The 24584-nt window shown below is 44.9% G+C and overlaps 1 protein-coding gene across 5 annotated transcripts in view; it reads right to left on the reverse strand.

The window, feature by feature from the left end:
- tbc1d22a (TBC1 domain family, member 22a) overlaps nucleotides 1–24584 on the reverse strand; it is a 212999-nt gene that overhangs the window by 186711 nt on the left and 1704 nt on the right. For all 5 annotated transcript variants that reach the window (XR_006079204.1, XM_042300052.1, XM_042300053.1 and 2 more), the window contains exons 3-5: nucleotides 19736–19919; nucleotides 19345–19570; nucleotides 17645–17809 (exon numbers count right to left, since the gene is read on the reverse strand). Coding sequence is in view for 4 of the 5 variants with exons in the window: in XM_042300052.1 (XP_042155986.1) it covers nucleotides 17645–17809; nucleotides 19345–19570; nucleotides 19736–19919 (575 nt within the window). In the remaining variant the exon portion in view is untranslated. The remainder of the gene's footprint in view (nucleotides 1–17644; nucleotides 17810–19344; nucleotides 19571–19735; nucleotides 19920–24584) is intronic.

Below are 24584 nucleotides of genomic sequence, written 5' to 3' on the forward strand. Positions count from 1 at the left end.
ACTCATGAGACACAATGTGATGGAGCTTTGGTGATGGTGAAGTGTACAGGGTAGAAGGGATCTTGAAGGAGGAAGGCTATCACTCCATTTTGCAACACCATGCCATACCCTGTGGACGGGGCTTAATTGGTGCCAATTTCCTCCGACAACAGGACAATGACCCAAAGCACAGTTCCAAACTATGCAATAACTATTTAGGGAAGGTATTGGTATAGCTGGTATTCTGTCTAATGGCATGGCCAGCACAGTCACCAGATCTCAAACCTATTGAGCTGTTGTGGGAGCAGCTTGAAAATATGGTACGTAAGAAGTGCCCATCAAGCCAAGGTAGTGTATACATATTCCGTTATACAGAAAGTGACTAGATCAACTGACACACATTGTGTGCCTCCCAAGTGGCGCAGTGGTCTAAGGCACTGCATCGCAATTGCTAGGCTCTGTCGCAGCCCGGAGACCCATGGGATGGCGCACAATTGGCCAAGCGTGGTCGGGTTACAGGAGGGTTTAGCCGGCAGCGATGTATATAGATTCCATGTCAGATATATATATATTCCATTTTTTATTCAAATGGAATTTAGTAGAACAGCAAACACACACATGGCCACTGCACGTGCTACTCCTCTCCATTTCCATATGAAATAGCCATTGGGTGCTGTTGGGGGGAGGGCAGGCCCACAACACTGGCCGGAGTTGAATGGAACAGCACTTTACCTTAGTGACTGTTCCCTCTGCTCTATACAATACATATCTGTTTATTTTATGTGATGATAAATGGCTCATACAATACAAATATTTTTTAAATGATTTCTTTCACAGTGATAGCGACTGACTGGAAGCCCCTGGTGCCCATCCCCCACTGAAGCGGGTTCATCCAGCCGGACTCCTTCTGTCTCCGGCTCCACACCTACCCCCGCCCGGCCATCTAGAGGTGTGAAGACAGTAACAAAGAAGTGGAGGAGGGGAAGTGTGGAAACTGCTGGCAGAGAGGTAGAGGGGAAATGGCGCTCTTTGCTGGAGGAGGATGTGGAGCCACGTCCTCCAATATTCCGACCAAAAAGGCCACCAGGACCTCAGCTCGACATGACATCAAAATACAGCCCCATGCAACTTTTTCAATTGTTTTTCAACCTGGCAGTTGTTGATTCCCTGGTGTGTAATACTAAACAAGTATGGGGCTAGGAAGCAAGCAGGAAAGAAAGAGGCATGGAAGCCCATTTCCATGTCAGACCTTTTCTGCTACTTTTCACTGCCCCCCCACCCACCCACTGTCATGTCCTCTACAAGGTTTTTAAATATCTCACGGGCGCTTCACATCAGTGACCCAGAAGTTGATGAGAATGACAGGAGGAGAGGCACCGCAAGGTTTGACAGGCTCTGCAAAGTCAAACCTCTCTACCCCAGCATGGTTGAGGCCTGCAAGATCCATTTTCAGCCCGCCCAGAACTTGTCCATAGATGAGAGGATGGTAGCCTCAAAGGCCAGAATTGGCCTAAAACCATACATGCGTAACAAACCAACTAAGTGGGGTTACAAGCTGTTTGTTTTGGCTGATTCTGTGTGTGCATACACATGCAATTTTTTTGTCTAAGAGGGGAAGAACACTTGTGCGACTGGTAAATTACTTAGCTATGACTCTGTAATGGAGTTATTGGATTTTCAACTGCTGGGGAAGGGGTACAAACTCTTTGTGGACAACTTTTACACAAGCCCTACCCTGTTTGCAGACCTGAGGAAGCTGGAGGTGTGGGCCTGTGGCACCATTCGGACCAACAGAGTGGGCTTTCCGAAGACCAAGGTAAATGACAAGCCTAAGCGCGCTGAGCGGGGGACCATGCGATGGATCCGTGAAGATGGCCTGCTGTTTGTGAAGTGGATGGACACCAGAGAGGTGGTGATGTGCTCCACTATCCACAAGTCCTTCAGTGGCGATCACGTCGTCAGGCGTGTGAAGGACGCTACTGGGGCATGGACCACCAAAAATGTCCCCATTCCTACAGCCATCAAGGACTTCAACAAGAGCATGGGAGGTGTAGACCTATCAGATGCACTGATAGGGTACTACAATGTTCTACATAAGACAAAGAAATGGTACAAGACATTGTTTTACCATTTCACTGACATTGCTGTGGTGAATTCCTTCATCCTGCAGAAGGAAATGGCGAAGAGCTGTGGACAGCCCCCCATCTCACAGCCAGCCTTCAGGGAGCTGCTTATCCGGGAGCTGGCTATATCAGAAAGTCCACTGCATCACATTCTGCCCCCTCTACCTCTGCCAGCTTTACTCCTGCCTCCAGTGGTGTTCATATGCCACAGTTCATTACTGCAGGCATGACTGTGCCTCAGGGCCAAAAGGGCAAAGCATGGAGGCGTCGTTGTGTTCTGTTTCACAAAGTCTATAGTGTGTGTGTGTGTGTGCGTGTGTGTGTGTGTACGCATAAAGTCCCCCATCACCTGCACCACTTGTTCCGTTTGCCTCTGCTTTACATCAGAAAGAGACTGCTATGGGACATGGCACAGGCAGCAAAATATTATGTAGAGGACTTCCAAAGGGTCTACCTCTGTTTTTTTCTAATATTTTTTTTATTTTAATTTCATTTAAAAAATTGTGTGTTAGAATTTCTTTTTGATATGTTGTTTTTAGTTATAGGTCATTTCACCAATTCAGCCACTTGGGTACATTTGGGCAACTTGTGTGGGACACCTGAGTGACTTCATGGTAAATGTCATGTAGGTCACCCATTCCTGAAGTTGTCAGTCTGAAACTTTGCACACCTACAGTTGCCCTCTTGTGTTATACATCAAAATTATCTCCAGCATCCTATTCTAGTACATGTGAAAGATGCTACCACAATAAAAACATATGCTCTTTCTTTCTCTTATCTTCCACCAGATCTACTGTGTTATATTCTCCTGCATTCAATTAACCTCTTGAAGCTAGGGGGCACTATTTTTATGTTTGGAAAAATAACGTTCCCAAAGTAAATGGCCTATTTCTCAGGACCAGATGCTAGAATATGCATATAATTGACAGATTAGGATGGAAAACACTCTAAAGTTTCCAAAACTGTCAAAAAAAATTCTGGGTTAAACAGAACTGATATTGCAGGCTAAAACTTGAGGAAAATCCAATCAGGAAGTGCCCCCGTTTATGAAACCTCTCTGTTGTTATGCATCCCTATTGCCCATTTAAAGGGATATCAACGCGATTCCTTTTTCTATGGCTTCCCTAAGGTGTCAACAGCCTTTAGACATAGTTTCAGGCTTTTATTTTGAGGAATGAGCGTGAACAACCACATTGCGTAAGTGGATCGGTGGGGGCTCTCAGAGTGAGTTGTGCACAAAAGAGAAAGGTGGCCATTGTTACTCCCGGTCCTAGTGAAAAGCCAACTGTCCCGGTTGATATATTATCGAATAGATATTTGAAAAACACCCTGAGGACTGATTATAAAAAACATGACATTTTTCTGTGGACATTATGAATATAATTGGAATTTTTGTCTGCGTTGTCGTGACCGCTCTTTCCGGTGGATTCCAGGGCATAACGCACCAAACTAACGGAGGTAAGCGTAATCAGGTGCGTGTACTCACTCAAGATTGTCTTTTGTTTGGAGCACTTGTCAATTAATAAATTGACAACTCGTAATGAAATAAACCCAAACTTTATCACATGTAGACTAGGCTCTGCAAACTATGTGTCCACTCCTACAATGACAACAGTAAGGCTGTAATAACAATATTGAATGCATTAACAGAAATTACATAACCAAACAGGTAACGTAGATTCAAAATGTACATTTACTGTTAATTAACAACAGGTGATATGCCACCGCCGCGGCCTCCACAATGGATTAGTCCACTCAGACAGGCATGAATGAGACGGGTGTCTCGTGCCAAATATTTTATATATACACAGTACCAGTCAAAGGTTTGGACACACCTACTCATTGCAGGGGTTTTCTTTATTTTTACTTTTATCTACATTGTAGTAACCAAAAAGTGTTATACAATATTAATATTTGAGATTCTTCACAGTAGCCACCCTTTGCCACTGCTCAATTTAAAAAAAAAAACCTTGGTCAACCAACAGCCTATCGACCAAACAATCAACTGGTCAACTAAATAGGGTCAGCCCTAAAATGAATCATAGAATGTCATTTTTGGGACATGATGAAAACATTAATACACGCTAATAATAGTTAAACAGTTAACTAGCCGGGCGACAAGATGTTTTTTTTTATTTGCTACCAAGTTAGTTTGTTCTGTTCACTATTATATTTTATAGTCTAGGACTGCCTGCTGCTGCAATGTCCGACTGCCTGTCTCTCCACTTGAGAAACAGCCCACTCGTTTTACATGCAGGTAATGAGCTCACTCACAGATGTGCAAAAGTGTCATTCCGATCCTGGCTGATATGTTGATTTATATGCGACTGATCAAATATTTAAACTGTGCCTTAATATATTACATGAGAAATTATTAAATTAATTTAAATGACTTTTCAGAGAGAGCAGGGTGGGGGACAGACAGGTGACAGAGTGAGAATGAGAGAGAAAGATCGAGACAGCAAAAGGGAGAGAGAAAAAGGGACACAGATAAGAGGCTGTGAATGAGATCCAGGCATATTCTCACTCTCAGTGATGATAAATGGGTTTGGCCTGCTCTTGCCATGGTCTTTGTGGCCTTAGTGCCGTAAAGCCTGCTCTGTTCCGCTCTGTCAGCATGCCTACCTCAGCCAGGTTCACTGCTCTGTCTGGAGAAACCCAGAAATCCTGACATAAACTGCTCAAAATAAAAAACAGACACACCCACAAATACAGATGGCTGATGAATGCTTGAATTAGAAACAAAAACTGTAAATATTGCATCTGGAATAACCAAAGTACCTGATTGTCACAAAGATTTAGAAAAGACAATTAAGATTATAGAAACTGGAAATGAAAAGGAAAAGAGTGATTCATTTTTTAGGCCTAACGGTTTTAGCCTCGCTCTATCCCATGCCAAGCCCATCTTCTAATCGTTAAACAGGTGAGAGCAGAGAGTGGAGCAGTCAGTCAGTTGTTCACACACACCTCTGGAGACAAATCCCAACATGGAGGGCTAGAGCCACAAACCAGGTTGAAATCCATCAGGCTGAAGAAAGAATGAAGCGCACGTGCACACCTTCCCTGATACACACACATCCCCCAACATCAAGGACAAGAGTCAGGGGTCGTTCTACACTAGAGGGCAGCGTCTCCCGGGATTGATAGCTGTGTGATTGAGAGAGGGATGAGTAGATGAGTTTTGAGCGAGAAAGAGCGACAGAGCGAGAGAGATGGAGGTTTAAGCGAGCGCTGTTGGTGAAAGGACTGATAAATGGCTATGTAATTCTACAGATGCTGTGATGAAAAAAGTAAGATGTCGCCAACAGAGATGGTCGCCTCGCTTTGAGTCCTAAGGAAACTATGCAGTATTTTTATTTTTTATTTCTTACATTTTTACCCAAGGAAATCATAAGTCTTATTACATACATCCGGGAAGAACTATTGGATATATGAGCGGAGTCAACTTACCAACATTACGACTAAGGAATACGACTTGCCCAAAGATGATCCACTGTTTGGACCAGCACCCAGGACAATGGACCTAATTCCAGAAGCCAACCTAAAACAATGGCGCCGCAGAAGGGGCAGACGGAGTGGCCTTCTGGTCAGGTTCGTAAACGTGTACGTCGCCCACCGCTCCCGAGTATACTACTCGCCAATGCCCAGTCTCTTGACAACAAGGTAGATGAAATTCAAGCAAGGGTTGCTTTCCAGAGAGACATAAGAGATTGTAAAATCCTCTGTTTCACAGAAACATGGCTCTCTCGGGATATGTTGTCGGAATCGGTTCAGCCACCAGGCTTTTCCATGCAACACCTCTCTGGGAAGAGCGGGGGCGTATGCTTCATGATTAACGACTCATGGTGTAATCATAACAACATACAGGAACTCAAGTCCTTTTGTTCACCTAACATAGAATTCCTCACAATCAAATGCCGGCCATATTATCTCCCAAGAGAATTCTCGTCAGTTATTGTGACAGCGGTGTACATTCCCCATCAAACAGACACCAAGACAGCCCACAAGGAACTTCCATAGACTATGTAAACCCTATATCCTGAGGCTGCATTTAATGTAACTGGGGATTTTAACAAAGCAAATTTGAGAACAAATATAGTGCAATTGCATGCAATTACATAGTGCAATCAATATGCTGATTGTATTGCAAAGCAAATTCTCTCAATCACTTTTCTTCACAAGCATTTTGCTACAATCGTATTAACATCTGCTAACCATGTGTATATGACCAATAAAATTTTATTTGACGTCACAGAGGGGAGACCAGGACAAAAACCAGGTCGGCCACCTCAACCACAGGACAACACACCCATCCATCTCTGTCAACAGGCTCTCTTTCTCTCCATCAATCGATTCGTCTCCCTTACCCTCTGCCAATCTCCCTCTCGCTCGCTGTCTGTTTTGCCCTCTACCTCTGTGTCTCTTAATTATGGCCTCTGAATTAAGTTCATATTTCATCGTTGGCATCATGTGTCTGGCCAGTCAGCTTGGATATGTAATAAAGCAGCGACAACTCCATTTAAAAAGCAGATCCAGACTGCTGGCCTGGTGTAATCACTGTTGACAGACTTAGAATCACTGACTGTACCATGCTGCTCTCCCCCCAGCCTCCACCTCCCTCCCCTCAGGAGTCCATAATAATACACATGTACTGGTATATGGATGGCTTTAAATCCTCTTATGACCTCACAAGATAGCGCCATACTGGATTGCCGACGTTTTGCAAGCGTCGACAGAAATGTGCTACTTTGTGATTATTTTGCCATTTATTTTTACTCTATTTTCACTAAATAAATCCGCTATCATTTCTCACAACCGACAAGAACTCTTGAACATCAGATTGGCAGTTACTTACCCCAATTCCGATTTTTTTAGCGTTGAAGTATGGTACTGCCATAATCCGAAACAATACCATGGTATTGCCTCATTGAAATAGCACGGTTTTAAAACTGCATTATACATATGGTACCATCTTTATGAATAATGCGTTACCATAGTACAACGGCAGTACAAAGCTTTAAATAAATAAAATGCCTTAAGGTCAAGAGGTTGCTTGGTATTATACTGATGAATTCATATACCAGTATGGTCAGAGGCAGGATACTATTGTTGGTCCTAGTTTGTCTCTAAGGGCAAAGAAAAAAGGAAACCGTTGCTGTGAAAAAGGGGAAACAGTTTCTGTATCAATAGTAGTTTTATTGCTCATGTTTGGGTTCCCCGTGTTGCCAACCTGAAATGTGGGAGAATGGGAGATATCTGGTAGCCTTTTCTTTCAGATTTTGTAATCGTTGACAGTATTTAGAGTCAAGGGGTGTTGTGCTTCTTTTGGCCCACCGAGAGAGCTGCTCGCTCTTGTGGTTGCTTCACGCGCTCTCACGCTACACTGCCTGGTTAGTGAGTCAGTGAGAGCCAACTGGAAACTGAAGAGAACACCACCAGATAAACAAAACATTTTAATGGTGAGCGAGTTATAAAGCAGAGGAAATTAAACAGAGTTCAGCAGAGTGTAATAACACAGCACATTCTTTTTTTGATGATGTTTTGATAGTTTAATTGATTTAGAAAAGTCTGTTAGCATAGAAGCTATCGTCGGCTAAAGTTAACTTCAGTGAAGCTAGCCTGTCGTAGTCATGGCGACAGGACCAACAAACATTCTCTCAGGGTTTCAACAAAGGGAAACATTGTAAATTGCTGTTTTTAGGGACATGTTTAAGCAATAAGGCCCAAGGGGGTGTCGTATATTGTCAATATACAACAGCTAAGGGGTGTTCTACTCTAAACTTCCGGCGCCGACAGAGATGGCCGCCTCGCTTCGCGTTCCTAGGAAACTATGCAGTTTTTTGTTTTTTTACGTGTTATTTCTTACACTAGTACCCCAGGTCATCTTAGGTTTCTTTACATACAGCCGACAAGAACTACTGAATATAAGATCAGCGTCAACTCACCATCAGTACGACCAAGAATATGTTTTTCGCGATGCGGATCCTGAGTTCTGCCTTACAACCAGTGTAACCGAGTGGATCACATGCAGCGACCAAAAAAAAAAAAAAAAACTCAGAAAAAGAGGGAAACGAAGCGGTCTTCTGGTCAGACTCCGGAGACGGGCACATCGTGCACCACTCCCCAGCATTCTTCTTGCCAATGTCCAGTCTCTTGACAACAAGGTTGATGAAATCCGAGCAAGGGTAGCATTCCAGAGGGACATCAGAGACTGTAACGTTCTCTGCTTCACGGAAACATGGCTAACTGGAGAGACGCAATCCGAAGCGGTGCAGCCAGCGGGTTTCTCCACGCATCGCGCCGACAGAAACAAACATCTTTCTGGTAAGAAGACGGGCGGGGGCGTATGCCTTATGGCCAACGTGACATGGTGTGATGAAGGAAACATACAGGAACTCAAATCCTTCTGTTCACCTGATTTAGAATTCCTCACAATCAAATGTAGACCGCATTATCTACCAAGAGAATTCTCTTCGATTATAATCACAGCCGTATATATCCCCCCCCAAGCAGACACATCGATGGCTCTGAACGAACTTTATTTAACTCTCTGCAAACTGGAAACGATTTATCCGGAGGCTGCATTCATTGTAGCTGGGGATTTTAACAAGGCTAATCTGAAAACAAGACTCCCTAAATTTTATCAGCATATCGATTGCGCAACCAGGGGTGGAAAGACCCTGGATCATTGTTACTCTAACTTCCGCGACGCATATAAGGCCCTGCCCCGCCCCCTTTCGGAAAAGCTGACCACGACTCCATTTTGTTGATCCCTGCCTACAGACAGAAACTAAAACAAGAAGCTCCCACGCTGAGGTCTGTCCAACGCTGGTCCGACCAAGCTGACTCCACACTCCAAGACTGCTTCCATCACGTGGACTGGGAGATGTTTCGTATTGCGTCAGACAACAACATTGACGAATACGCTGATACGGTGTGCGAGTTCATTAGAACGTGCGTTGAAGATGTCGTTCCCATAGCAACGATTAAAACATTCCCTAACCAGAAACCGTGGATTGATGGCAGCATTCGTGTGAAACTGAAGGCACGAACCACTGCTTTTAATCAGGGCAAGGTGTCTGGTAACATGACTGAATACAAACAGTGCAGCTATTCCCTCCGCAAGGCTATCAAACAAGCTAAGCGCCAGTACAGAGACAAAGTAGAATCTCAATTCAACGGCTCAGACACAAGAGGTATGTGGCAGGGTCTACAGTCAATCACGGACTACAGGAAGAAACCCAGCCCAGTCACGGACCAGGATGTCTTGCTCCCAGGCAGACTAAATAACATTTTTGCCCGCTTTGAGGACAATACAGTGCCACTGACACGGCCTGCAACGGAATCATGCGGTCTCTCCTTCACTGCAGCCGAAGTGAGTAAGACATTTAAACGTGTTAACCCTCGCAAGGCTGCAGGCCCAGACGGCATCCCCAGCCGCGCCCTCAGAGCATGCGCAGACCAGCTGGCCGGTGTGTTTACGGACATATTCAACCAATCCCTATACCAGTCTGCTGTTCCCACATGCTTCAAGAGGGCCACCATTGTTCCTGTTCCCAAGAAAGCTAAGGTAACTGAGCTAAACGACTACCGCCCCGTAGCACTCACATCCGTCATCATGAAGTGCTTTGAGAGACTAGTCAAGGACCATATCACCTCCACCCTACCTGACACCCTTGACCCACTCCAATTTGCTTACCGCCCAAATAGGTCCACAGACGATGCAATCTCAACCACACTGCACACTGCCCTAACCCATCTGGACAAGAGGAATACCTATGTGAGAATGCTGTTCATCGACTACAGCTCGGCATTCAACACCATAGTACCCTCCAAGCTCGTCATCAAGCTCGAGACCCTGGGTCTCGACCCCGCCCTGTGCAACTGGGTACTGGACTTCCTGACGGGCCGCCCCCAGGTGGTGAGGGTAGGCAACAACATCTCCTCCCCGCTGATCCTCAACACTGGGGCCCCACAAGGGAGCGTTCTGAGCCCCCTCCTGTACTCCCTGTTCACCCACGACTGCGTGGCCATGCACGCTCCAACTCAATCATCAAGTTTATGGACGACACAACAGTGGTAGGCTTGATTACCAACAACGACGAGACGGCCTACAGGGAGGAGGTGAGGGCCCTCGGAGTGTGGTGTCAGGAAAATAACCTCACACTCAACGTCAACAAAACTAAGGAGATGATTGTGGACTTCAGGAAACAGCAGAGGGAACACCCCCATCCACATCGATGGAACAGTAGTGGAGAGGGTAGCAAGTTTTAAGTTCCTCGGCATACACATCACAGACAAACTGAATTGGTCCACTCATACAGACAGCATCGTGAGGAAGGCGCAGCAGCGCCTCTTCAACCTCAGGAGGCTGAAGAAATTCGGCTTGTCACCAAAAGCACTCACAAACTTCTACAGATGCACAATCGAGAGCATCCTGGCGGGCTGTATCACCGCCTGGTATGGCAACTGCACCGCCCTCAACCGTAAGGCTCTCCAGAGGGTAGTGAGGTCTGCACAACGCATCACCGGGGGCAAACTACCTGCCCTCCAGGACACCTACACCACCCGATGCTACAGGAAGGCCATAAAGATCATCAAGGACATCAACCACCCGAGCCACTGCCTGTTCACCCCGCTGTCATCCAGAAGGCGAGGTCAGTACAGGTGCATCAAAGCTGGGACCGAGAGACTGAAAAACAGCTTCTATCTCAAGGCCATCAGACTGTTAAACAGCCACCTCTAACATTGAGTGGCTACTGCCAACACACTGTCAATGACACTGACTCTACTCCAGCCACTTTAATCATGGGAATTGATGGGAAATGATGTAAATATATCACTAGCCACTTTAAACAATGCTACCTTATATAATGTTACTTACCCTACATTGTTCATCTCATATGCATACGTTGATACTGTACTCTATATCATCGACTGCATCCTTATGTAATACATGTATCACTAGCCACTTTAACTATGCCACTTGGTTTACATACTTATCTCATATGTATATACTGTACTCGATATCATCTACTGTATCTTGCCTATGCTGCTCTGTACCATCACTCATTCATATATCCTTATGTACATATTCTTTATCCCCTTACACTGTGTATAAGACAGTAGTTTTTTTTTGGAATTGTTAGTTAGATTACTTGCTCGTTATTACTGCATTGTCGGAACTAGAAGCACAAGCATTTCGCTACACTCGCATTAACATCTGCTAACCATGTGTATGTGACAAATAAAATTTGATTTGATTTGATTTGATTTCTAATGCACAACACGGAGTGCCTGGATACAGCCGGCAGCCGTGGTATATTGGCCATATACCACAAACCCCTGAGGTGCCTTATTGCCATTATAAACTGGTTACCAACATCATTAGAGAAGTAAAACGCATGTTTTGTCATACCCTTGGTATACCTAAGCAATAAGGCCCAAGGTGGTGTGGTATATGGCCAATATACTACGGCTAAGGACTCATGCAGACAGGATATTTTCATGCAGACAGGATATTTTCATGCAGACAGGTTATTTTCATGCAGACAGGATATTTTCATGCAGACAGGACAGTGAAGTCGGGGAAATCGGGGGGGGTTGCCTCTTCAAGTACAACTGTTGTGCTAATTTCAGACTGGTGGAAGTGTTGACACACTGTTCACCCGTCTTTGAGTACCTGATGGTCAAATGCTGACCCTTTTCAGCTGTCATCATGTCTGCTGTATACATTCCACCTCAAGACAAAAAATTAACAAGCTGGCACTTAAACTGTACAAGGATATAATCAAGCAGGAGAACATACACTGCCTTTCTGGTTGCCGGCAACTTTAATATGCCGTCAAAGTCATGTTTGTCTCTAAGGGCAAAGAAAAAAGGAAACCGTTGCTGTGAAAAAGGGGAAACAGTTTCTGTATCAATAGTAGTTTTATTGCTCATGTTTGGGTTCCCCTTGTTGCCAACCTAAAATGTGGGAGAATGAGAGATATCTGGTAGCCGTTCAATTCCGGCGCCGACAGAGATGGCCGCCTCGCTTCGCGTTCCTAGGAAACTATGCAGTGTTTTGTTTTTTTACGTGTTATTTCTTACATTGGTACCCCAGGTAATCTTAGGTTTCATTAAATACAGTCGGGAGGAACTACTGAATATAAGAGCAACGTCAACTCACCATCAGTACGACCAGGAATATGACTTTCCCGAAGCGGATCCTGTGTTCTGCCTTCCACCCAGGACAACGGAATGGATCCCAGCCTGCGACCCAAAACAACGACGTCGTAAAAGAGGGAAACGAAGTCTTCTGGTCAGGCTCCGGAGACAGGTACATCGCGCACCACGCCCTAGCATACTACTCGCCAATGTCCAGTCTCTTGACAACAAGGTTGATGAAATCCGAGCAAGGGTAGCATTCCAGAGGGACATCAGAGACTCACGTTCTTTGCTTCACGGAAACATGGCTCACTCGAGAGACGCTAACGGAATCGGCTGGTAAAACCTTGTATCATTGCTATTCTAACTTCCGCGACGCATATAAGGCCCTCCCCCGCCCTCCTTTCAGAAAAGCTGACCACGGCTCCATTTTGTTGCTCCCTGCCTACAGACAAACTAAAACAAGAAGCTCCCGCGCTCAGGTCTGTTCAACAATGGTCCGACCAATCGGATTCCACGCTTCAAGACTGCTTCGGTCACATGGACTGGGATATGTTCCGCACTGCGTCCATCAACAACATATGCTGATTCGGTGAGCGAGTTCATTAGAAAGTGCATTCATGATGTCGTTCCGATCGCAACAATTAAAACATTCCTAAACCAGAAACCGTGGATTGATGGCAGCATTCGTGTGAAACTGAAAACGCGAACCACTGCTTTTAACCAGGGAAAGGTGACCAGAAACATGACCGAATACAAACAGTGTAGCTATTCCCTCCACAAGGCAATCAAACAAGCTAAGCGTCAGTATAGAGACAAAGTAGAGTCACAATTCAACAGCTCAGACACGAGGAGGTATGTGGCAGGGTCTACAGTCAATCACGGATTACAAAAAGAAAATCAGCCCCGTCTCGGACCAGGATGTCTTGCTCCCAGGCAGACTAAATATTTTTTTTGCCCGCTTTGAGGACAATACAGAGCCACTGACACGGACCGCAACCAAAATCTGCGGACTCTCCTTCACTGCAGTCAATGTGAGTAAAACATTTAAACGTGTTAACCCTCGCGGGGCTGCAGGCATAGACGGCATCCCAAGCCGCGCCCTCAGAGCATGCGCAGACCAGCTGGTTGGTGTGTTTACGGACATATTCAATCAATCCTTATCCCAGTCTGCTGTTCCCACATGCTTCAAGAGGGCCACCATTGTTCCTGTTCCCAAGAAAGCTAAGGTAACTGAGCTTAACGACTACCGCCCCGTAGCACTCACTTCCATCATTATGAAGTGCTTTGAGACACTAGTCAAGGACCATATCACCTTCACCCTACCTGACACCCTAGACCCACTCCAATTTGCTTACCGCCCAAATAGGTCCACAGACGATGATATCTCAACCACACTGTCCTAACCCAACTGCACAAGAGGAATACCTATGTCAGAATACCTATGTGAGAATGCTGTTCATCGACTAGCATTTAACACCATAGTACCCTCCGAAGTACCCTCCAAACTCGTCATCAAGCTCGAGACCATGGGTCTCGACCCCGCTCTGTGCAACTGGGTCCTGGATTTCCTGACGGGCCGCCCCCAGATGGTGAGGGTAGGTAACAACATCTCCACCCCGCTGATCCTTAACACTGGGGCCCCACAAGGGTGCTTTCTGAGCCCTCTCCTGTACTCCCTGTTCACCCACGACTGCGTGGCCATGCACGCCTCCAACTCAATCATCAAGTTTGCGGACGACACTACAGTGGTAGGCTTGATTAACAACAACGACGAGACGGCCTACAGGGAGGAGGTGAGGGCCCTCGAAGTGTGGTGTCAGGAAAATAACCTCACACTCAACGTCAACAAAACAAAGGAGATGATTGTGGACTTCAGGAAACAGCAGAGGGAGCACCCCCCTATCCACATCGATGGGACAGTAGTGGAGAGGGAAGTAAGTTAAGTTCCTCGGCGTACACATCACGGACAAACTGAATTGGTCCACCCACACAGACAGCATCGTGAAGAAGGCGCAGCAGCGCCTCTTCAACCTCAGGAGGCTGAAGAAATTTGGCTTGTCACCAAAAGCACTCACAAACTTCTACAGATGCACAATCGAGAGCATTCTGTCGGGCTGTATCACGGCCTGGTACGGCAACTGCTCCGCCCACAACCGTAAGGCTCTACAGAGGGTAGGGAGGTCTGCACAACGCATCATTGGGGGCAAACTTCCTGCCCTCGAGGACACCTACACCACCCGATGTCACAGGAAGGCCATAAAGATCATCAAGGACAACAACCACCCAAGCCACTGCCTGTTCACTCTGCTATCATCCAGAAGGCGAGGAAAGTACAGGTGCATCAAAACGGGGACCGAGAGACTGAAAAACAGCTTCTATCTCAAGGCCATCAGACTGTTAAACAGCCACCACTAACATTGAGTGGCTGCTGCCAACATACTGACTCAACTCCAGCCACTTTAATAATGGGAATTGATGGAAATTGATGTAAAATATATCACTAGCCACTTTAAACAATGCCACTTCTGTTTACATACCCTACATTACTCATCTCATATGTATATACTGTACTCAATACCATCTACTGCATCTTGCCTATGCCGTCCTGTACTATCACTCATTCATATATCTTTATGTACATATTCTTTATCCCTTTACACTTGTGTGTATAAGGTAGTAGTTTTGGAATTGTTAGGTTAGATTACTCGTTGGTTATTACTGCATTGTCGGAACTAGAAGCACAAGCATTTCTCTACACTCGCATTAACATCTGCTAACCAAGTGTATGTGACAAATAAATTTGATTTGATGCCCAACTTCCATCAACACTTCTCCAAAGCAACTACGTGCGATAAAGTCCTAGACCACTGCTATTCTACCCTGTCAAGCATGCATACAAGGCCCTCCCTCGTCATCCATTTGGCAAAATCAGATCATGACTCTGTACTTTTGCTTCCTGTTTACAAGCAGAAACTCAAACAAGAGGTACCTGCAATTTGCTCGGTTGAGAAACGGTCACCAGAATCAGAGGTTATGCTACAGGACTGCTCTGCTAGTGCTGATTGGAATATGTTTTGAGACTCCAGCTCCAACATTGACGAGCTAACCACCTCCGTCACAGACAGAATTAAGTTCATATTTCAACGTTGGCATCATGTGTCTGGCTAGTCAGCTTGGATATGTAATAAAGCAGCGACAACTTCATTTAAAAAGCAGATCCCGACTGCTGGCCTGGTGTAATCACTGTTGACAGACTTAGAATCACTGACTGTACCATGCTGCTCTCCCCCCAGCCTCCACCTCCCTTCATTAGACTTCATTAGAAAATGCATCAGCAACGTAGTACCCACGATGAGGGTTTTCTGCTTCCCCTATCAAAAGCCCTGGATTAACAAGTTGGCGCTTAACTAAAGAACAGGGCTACTGCACACAGTGCCATCTTAGACAACCCTGATGCTGTGGCCAAAGACAGGAATAATTACAAGAAGGCCTGCTATGACCTCCGCAAAAGGATTATATAGGAATACGGTGGAATCATTACACAGACTCCGCCACCCACCGTATGTGGCAGGGACTACAGTCCATTATGCATTACAAAGCGAGACCCAACCGTGATCTGCCCAACGATGCCTCTCTACCAGACGAACTCAATGTATTTCAGGCATGTTTTGACAACAACATCGAGCCAGGTGTGAGGGACGTCACCAACCCAGAGGATTGGGTGATCTCGCTCTCCGGGCACCGACGTTATTCCAGGGCACGCGCAGAACAGTTTGGCAGGCAAATACAGTCATTTTCAACCTCTCCTTGTCCCAGTCTGTAATCCCCACGTTTTAAGATGACCACAATCATTCCTGCGCCTAAGAACTCTATTATTATTATTAGACCATGCTGGTCATTTATGAACATTTGAACATCTTGGCCATGTTCTGTTATAATCTCCACCTGGCATAGCCAGAAGAGGACTGGCCACCCCACATATGCTCTCTCTAATGCTCTTTCTCTCGGAGGACCTGAGCCCTAGGACCATGCCCCAGGACTACGTGACATGATGACTCCTTGCTGTCCCCAGTCCACCTGGCCATGCTGCTGCTCCAGTTTCAACTGTTATGCTGGTCATTTATGAACATTTGAACATCTTGGCCATGTTCTGTTATAATCTCCACCCGGCACAGCCAGAAGAGGACTGGCCACCCCACATAGCCTGGTTCCTCTCTAGGTTTCTTCCTAGGTTTTGGCCTTTCTAGGGAGTTTTTCCTTGACACTGTGCTTCTACACCTGCATTGCTTGCTGTTTGGGGTTTTAGGCTGGGTTTCTGTACAGCTCTTTGAGATATCAGCTGATGTACGAAGGGCTATATAAATACATTTGATTTGATTTGAACCGACTCCCTCACAGGTATAACCTCGCTAAGACGCCTTCACCTCTGGCTCAGGCACAACGACGGAAGCTGGAATCATTGAGGCGGATCAGACAGCACACATACAATCACAAAGCACAATCCAAGGATATTCAGAGCATTACAAAAGCCGACTGCAGGGAAAATCATCAATGGTACAAAATGGTTAAGAGCGAGTCTGACAACACGTAAGTACACACACACCTGAGCAGCTCCAATGCAAGTCATACCAAACTGCCCCCATGCCTTTCCAGGACGGAGCTGATAAGCCAGACAGATACTGCAGGATTAGAGGACTGACAAAGAACAAAACCTTGAAACTTATAGGAGAACAAGCGTAAGTCAAATGGTGAATAGACTCCTTCAAATCACCCATAGAACTTTAAATCCTCCATAGAATAGCCCTTAGAAGTTGAAAGCGTAAAACACACACAAAAAAATGTTCAAATCGGCCATATAAATGCCCATGGAAGAACAATACCAAAGCTACTGCCGTTACCCCATTACGGCCTTGGATCACAAGTTAAAGCACCATCTCGTCTCAAAGGAGTACAGTAGAAGTAAAGCTAGAGAACGAGCAAGTACAAACTAAAAGCATCATTTGTGCCCCTTGGATTATGCACGGTGGCCACTGGCCAGATGGCAAAGTTTAGTTCCCCCTCAGCTATTCATATGGCATCGTTAGAACACAGCAGATGTTTCACTGCTTGTTTTCTCAGATGGAGTTCTTTACCACAGAGCTGTGAACTGGGTTTTCTATTAGAAGGTGAGACGGGGAGGTGTTGCAACCCAACACAATGATACAAGGTCAGATATCCTTCCCCTAAATGGTTTAGTTCAGGATTGGGGTGAACCTGTGTGGTTGAGTGGTAACATTCCTACACGAAGCACATATCAGAGCTTCAAAAAGGTATTGGGTTCGATGATCCCTATGAGCACCATTCCTACATGAGTCTGATCTTAGATCTGTAATTAATATCCAGCAACATACCAAGGTCAGTGTTGGGTCCAGCCAGGACCTGTTTAAACTTGTCCAGGCGGGATGCCTCTCTCTCTGTCATGGCTGGGGTCCCGGAGGTGTTCTGGTCAGCTATACGAGCCACCATGGGGATGGTGGGCCGGTGGGGCAGGGACTGCTGTCTGTGGAGCGACGTATCTGGATAAACAGAGAGAGGGGAGAGATACTGAGAACAACAAACACACACAAAGATGCACACACTTGGTCACACGCAAAAACACAGATAAACACGCACACCTGTTGCAAGCACCTTTCCTCTGAGCACACCCATTGAATTCACATGTCATACAAAACTGTCACACAAACACTGTGTAACCCAACCACCTTTCTCCACTAGAGTAACAGCAAACCCGCATTTTTATATTTATTTAACTAGACAAGTTAGTTAAGAACAAATTCTTACTTACAATGTCAGCCTACCCCAGGCCTAACCCTAACAATTGTGCGCCTCCCTATGGGACTCCCAATCACGGCCAGTTGTGATACAGCCTGGAATCGAACCAGGTTCTGTACTGACGACTCTAGCTAGCACTGAGATGCAGTTCCTTAGACCGCTGTACCACTCGGGAGCCCCATTACAGACAATAACAAGGCAGAGTAGAGTTTGTTCCCAGCAGCAGAAGTAGAGGACAGCGGAGGACACCCAGAGAAGGTGTAGAGTGCTGCAGGGCCGAGGTCAGGCCACTCTCTCTCTGTCTGTCTCTCCATTAGCAGAGAGCAGCTTGTTTGTAGGCTGAAAGCGTGGAGGGAGGGGAGTGCCAGGTTAGACAGAGGGGAGAGAAGACGGGGTAGAGAGAAGCTACCAGACAACAATATTATAGTGATGTGACTAAAGGAAAATGAACACAGATTTTTTGTGATGAGTTGAGCTCAAGACAGCAGCTTGGTTTGAACACAGCATGCAAAGGGGAGTGTGTGAATACTATCACTTCCTGCAGGCAAAGAACAGAGTGGGTCGCTCAACCTCCACTGCATTATCACCATGATATATAATTTACCCAAGCACTACAATAGAGAGCAGAACAAGCATGGACAATATGAGGTCTCTCCCAGCAGGAAGGGCAGTGTGTGAGTAGGGGTCCGTGGGCGAGTAGGGGTCCGTGGGCGAGTAGGGGTCCGTGGGCGAGTAGGGGTCAGTGTGTGAACACATCAGATGCGCGGGTCTGTCTTTTGTGTGTGTGAGTGAGAGAGTGAGAGATATACATGCGTGTGTACTGATCAACACAGATGAATGGAGCAGACACCAGACAGTGTCTACTCTGCCAGTGTCTCCTCCATGGAGATAATATTGGAGTTAGGGCTGCTACGGGCTGCCGTCTTATCTCCTGCACCACCACAGACAGCAGGCAGATGTTCCCTACTGCACAAGACAAACACCACCCTCTGCTGCTGCTACCACACTAACAAATGAACATGAAAAGCCTAGCAGGCTCAGAGCAGAGGCAGGGGGAGAGGAAATATTGTGTATAGAAGGAGTGGGTGAAGACTGAAGACAGAGGAAATGATGGGCCCTATGGAGTGGGGTTCCTCCTTTCAAGATTCCTTCCTTGTTAGGAAGTTGTTCCTCACATCTGTCACCTCACCTGACGCTTACATTTTTTTGTCTGTTTGTTGACTGATGGATAGAGAGGAGAGAGACCGAGAAGAGAAACGTGCGACATATGTCTACTTACCCTTAGGTGATCCGATGGGGGCCTCACTCAGTGACTTCACCCGTCTGCCATCACTGAGCGGGCTGGGCTCACAAGCAAACGACACCTCAGGAGTCGATTCCTCCCCTTCCTCCCACTGCTCTTCCACGTCTTCCTCATGCTCCTCTTCCTCTCGGTCCTCCAGCTCTGACGCGTCGGCATCATCCTGTCTCTGCTTCTCCTGCTGCTTGCTGTGGTTCTCGATCACCTGCAAAATGACAATAACATATTTTTAAAAATGTAACTCCTTAAAAACAGCTTAATGTATTATAAGGGCGTATAAGTTAATATAAACAGGGCTTATGAGTACATAAGGGCCTTTGAAACACCCAAGGACGACTGACTGCTGTGTATGTTGACGGCATAGAATCACCTTGTTGGCGGTTTCCATGACGACCTCGATGTTGAGGTTCTGTGCGGCCATGGCGAGCAGCTCGTCGTCGTCGTCCCCCACGTCCCAGGCATCGCTGGTGATGCTCTCAAACTCCTGGAAGGTGGTGGCTTTCTTTGGCTTCCCTCCCGGTGTCGTCTGGGGCTTGTTGCCCGCTTTGATTAGACTAAGATGGGGAAAGATGAGGAGAAGTTAAGGGTACTAGAAGTCATCCAAAGCATTAAAAAAAAAAAGACCAAAAACCCCAAATTATACATGTATTTTCAATTCATGTTAGTTTTTTTAGCGGAAGGTAGAAGAGGTTGGTAATAATGGTGAATTGAATGACAGGTGTAAAACTTAGAAAGGAGGAACAGAAAGGCCATGAAAGATTGTGAGACAAATTCACCCTGGTAGGGCCACTTCAAACATCCCTCAACTGTTCATTCAATGGAATTAAGATTCAAATGCCAAATACAGTTGGTCAAAAAGTGCCTACTTCAGCCAAAGAACATACCCTTGTACTAAATTCCAAAAAAGCTCAATTGGATGTATTTTTAAGTTCTATTAATGATACTGCAGCTGTGCCCCATCTACAGATGGATATTCTCACGTTGACCCAGCGAGCCGATGTTGAAAAGAACTGACTGACGAGAATGTTGGGGGGGGAAAACTGAATGAAGATAATGAAAGAAATTAAACAATCACAAAAACATTCCGCAAGGACAATCAATGAGTCAGCATCTATTTGAATTATTTCAAAAAGCTTATTGTAAAAAAGGTACACAATCGCAGCGCAGATTAAATCAATTAACAACAATTTCTCACAGAAAACCTTCCTTTGTGTATGAGAGACGTTTTCTTCAGGGGGGGGGAAACGTAATAAAAAGCCCATTTAATTTATCCTTTTTCCTCTCGTGTCCATGAGAATCAGGTGTGCACCAGAGATTGAAAAGCAGCACGGGTGGAAGGAGAGAGGGAGAGGGGACCCTTCCTTTCCATCTCATTATTTTCACTCAAAACGAAAGCATTAGCATAACAAAAGCAAAGCCAAGTTCAATATGACTCTACTTGTGACTAGCTCACTCCTGACAGGTGATAAAACCATGGAAGTCAGTCTAACAATAACAAGTAAATGAAATAAACCCCTCTGTGGACATCAGCCACATGATTAGACTTGCAGCACTTTAATCTAAAGGCAAAGCAACAAAAGCCTATTACTGAAGATCAGCTGTTTCATCTGTTTCCACTCTCTCCTTGTCAACCCACAACCAACAGTTGGGAGAATATACTTGGTATACAGGTACGTGCGCAGATGGCTGGAGTTTCAGAACTATGCTGGACTGGACTGAACTGTGCTGCACAGCCCAAAGAGCCAGTAGAGAGATTATTATTCGGTTACCTACAGTGCCTTGCGAATGTATTCGGCCCCCTTGAACTTTGCGACCTTTTGCCACATTTCAGGCTTCAAACAAAGATATAAAACTGTATTTTTTTGTGAAGAATCAACAACAAGTGGGACACAATCATGAAGTGGAACGACATTTATTGGATATTTCAAACTTTTTTAACAAATCAAAAACTGAAAAATTGGGCCTGCAAAATTATTCAGCCCCTTTACTTTCAGTGCAGCAAACTCTCTCCAGAAGTTCAGTGAGGATCTCTGAATGATCCAATGTTGACCTAAATGACTAATGATGATAAATACAATCCACCTGTGTGTAATCAAGTCTCCGTATAACTGCACCTGCACTGTGATAGTCTCAGAGGTCCGTTGAAAGCGCAGAGAGCGTCATGAAGAACAAGGAACACACCAGGCAGGTCCGAGATACTGTTGTGAAGAAGTTTAAAGCCGGATTTGGATACAAAAGATTCCCCAAGCTTTAAACATCCCAAGGAGTACTGTGCAAGCGATAATATTGAAATGGAAGGAGTATCAGACCACTGCAAATCTACCAAGACCTGGCCGTCCCTCTAAACTTTCAGCTCATACAAGGAGAAGACTGATCAGAGATGCAGCCAAGAGGCCCATGATCACTCTGGATGAACTGCAAAGATCTACAGCTGAGGTGGGAGACTCTGTCCATAGGACAACAATCAGTCGTATATTGCACAAATCTGGCCTTTATGGAAGAGTGGCAAGAAGAAAGCCAGTTCTTGAAGATATCCATAAAAAGTGTTGTTTAAAGTTTGCCACAAGCCACCTGGGAGACACACCAAACATGTGGAAGAAGGTGCTCTGGTCAGATGAAACCAAAATTGAACTTTTTGGCAACAATGCAAAACGTTATGTTTGGCGTAAAAGCAACACAGCGCATCACCCTGAACACACCATCCCCACTGTCAAACATGGTGGTGGCAGCATCATGGTTTGGGCCTGCTTTTCTTCAGCAGGGACAGGGAAGATGGTTAAAATTGATGGGAAGATGGATGGAGCCAAATACAGGACCATTCTGGAAGAAAACCTGATGGAGTCTGCAAAAGACCTGAGACTGGGACGGAGATTTGTCTTCCAACAAGACAATGATCCAAAACATAAAGCAAAATATACAATGGAATGGTTCAAAAATAAACATATCCAGGTGTTAGAATGGCCAAGTCAAAGTCCAGACCTGAATCCAATCGAGAATCTGTGGAAAGAACTGAAAACTGCTGTTCACAAATGCTCTCCATCCAACCTCACTGAGCACGAGCTGTTTTGCAAGGAGGAATGGGAAAAAAAATGTCAGTCTCTCGATGTGCAAAACTGATAGAGACATACCCCAAGCGACTTACAGCTGTAATCGCAGCAAAAGGTGGCGCTACAAAGTATTAACTTAAGGGGGCTGAATCATTTTGAACGCCCAATTTTTCAGTTTTTGATTTGTTAAAAAAGTTTGAAATATCCAATAAATGTCGTTCCACTTCATGATTGTGTCCCACTTGTTGTTGATTCTTCACAAAAAAATACAGTTTTATATCTTTATGTTTGAAGCCTGAAATGTGGCAAAAGGTCGCAAAGTTCAAGGGGGCCGAATACTTTCGCAAGGCACTGTATATAGAATATTTGATTAAGCCTACCTTGGGTCTGTGTCAGTTAATCTAACAGATGTCAAATGGAGATAAGACAGATCATTAAAAAATAAATAGTAGGTGCCACACCCTGAGAAGTAAGCCCTTCTAGGTGCCAAATCTGTCTCTGCTTTAGAGCATTTCCATTGAAAACGACCCATGAGCACCAAAATGTGAAGTTCATAGGCGCATATAAAATGGTGTCAAATTAAAGCGAAGAGTATATATTTTGGCAAATTTAAGGTACACATTTTCCATCTAAAAAATGTGGCATAATTAAAGGTTTTATTTCTGGATAAACAGATGGAAAAGGGGTCTTAAACATCTACCAGAAAAAGTCTTAAAACGGTATTAGAAATGCATCAAAACACAATAACGTCGATGTATAGACCCTTGCCAACTAATATCAACCCTTATATTTAGTATTGGAGAAATGGTTTACCTTCTTTAAGTTTAAGAAATAGTCTTGTGCCTTGTAATTCTGTTACCAAAACCCAAGATATTTTCTAATTTCTCTCCCTCATGAGGGAGGATAATGTAAGCTCACAGAAGTAACAAGTAATGGTAGACCTACCAGTTAGTTACAGTGAATTTACTGATATCAATTTTGTTTACTAATTATTAAAACTCCTAATCAGTTACCAAATTGGTAGCCGAATTACCCCCCCAAAAAACCACTGCAACTGAAATGGCTACAATGGAAAATAATGTGTCACAAACCACAGTTGGGTCACCTTCTACTGTCCTCTCTTCCACTGGCATACTTATGTTCAGCTCAGAACTGATTTCTTTGTCTTTCTGTTGTCTGGTGGTCAAACCAAGAGTGTTAATGGACCCAGTTAATGTCACCTCTTCCAGCTCTTACTGACACCTATCCATGAGCCCTCTCTCTTTCAATTTACTGTAACCAGCATCCTCACTCACTGAGTAACGGCCAACACCGGACGTTCATGGACATTGAAAAGTAGTTCACATTTGGTCAGGCCACCCTGGCCTTGATGTGAACATCCACAGACAAAACGCACTGGACCAAATCTGAACCTATCATCACAGACATAAATTTGGATAGCAGAGTGCAGTACAGGGAGTAGAGCACAGAACAGTAAAGTTACATACAATAGTACAGTATAATATAGGACAAAACAGTAGCATACTTTACTGAACGCTGCTGTATTGTACTGTTCTGTCCTCCGCTGTGATGTTCAAACTTGTAAAAAATGAGCTGACATGCCATTATTTCTGCAGACATCTTTGAATCTTAATTCGGAGCTTTTAGACAATGTGGTCTCATAAAAACATGAGGGAGATTTTATTGTAATTCCCTTACCAAAGTCATTGTGCATAGATTTGTATGGTTTGGTGAACTTTGAAATCAATGTATTTTTTGTTTGTCATACATTTGAAAGTGAAAAACCTGAGTCAAAGCATAATGTTATTACCGTGGAATTGCCCTTATGCCAATTTGCTGTTCTATTGGCAAGGAAACGATGTAGCTAGTGCTGATTAAACAGTTAGACACCCAGGCTAAAGAGGAGCGGACATAATTCCCTATCCTCAATCAAGTCATACGGGTGCTTAAAAAGACAGTCAAACAAGGACATGCAGTGTTTCTTTTAATTACAATAGTCCTAACTCATCGATCACACAGACAGCGTCATTGTGCAAAATGGTATGCAGTGTCATCTGGATATGTCTGCAACAAAAGTTCAAGTTCTGATGAACCAAAATCCAATGTCGCTGTGATCGAGGCGAAAGGAAGTTATAATAGCATTGAATTTTAGCCTCAGCATTTCCGGAAAGT

This window comes from Oncorhynchus tshawytscha, linkage group LG17 (genome assembly GCF_018296145.1).
Source record: "Oncorhynchus tshawytscha isolate Ot180627B linkage group LG17, Otsh_v2.0, whole genome shotgun sequence".
In the NCBI taxonomy this organism is placed as follows: Eukaryota; Metazoa; Chordata; class Actinopteri; order Salmoniformes; family Salmonidae; genus Oncorhynchus; species Oncorhynchus tshawytscha.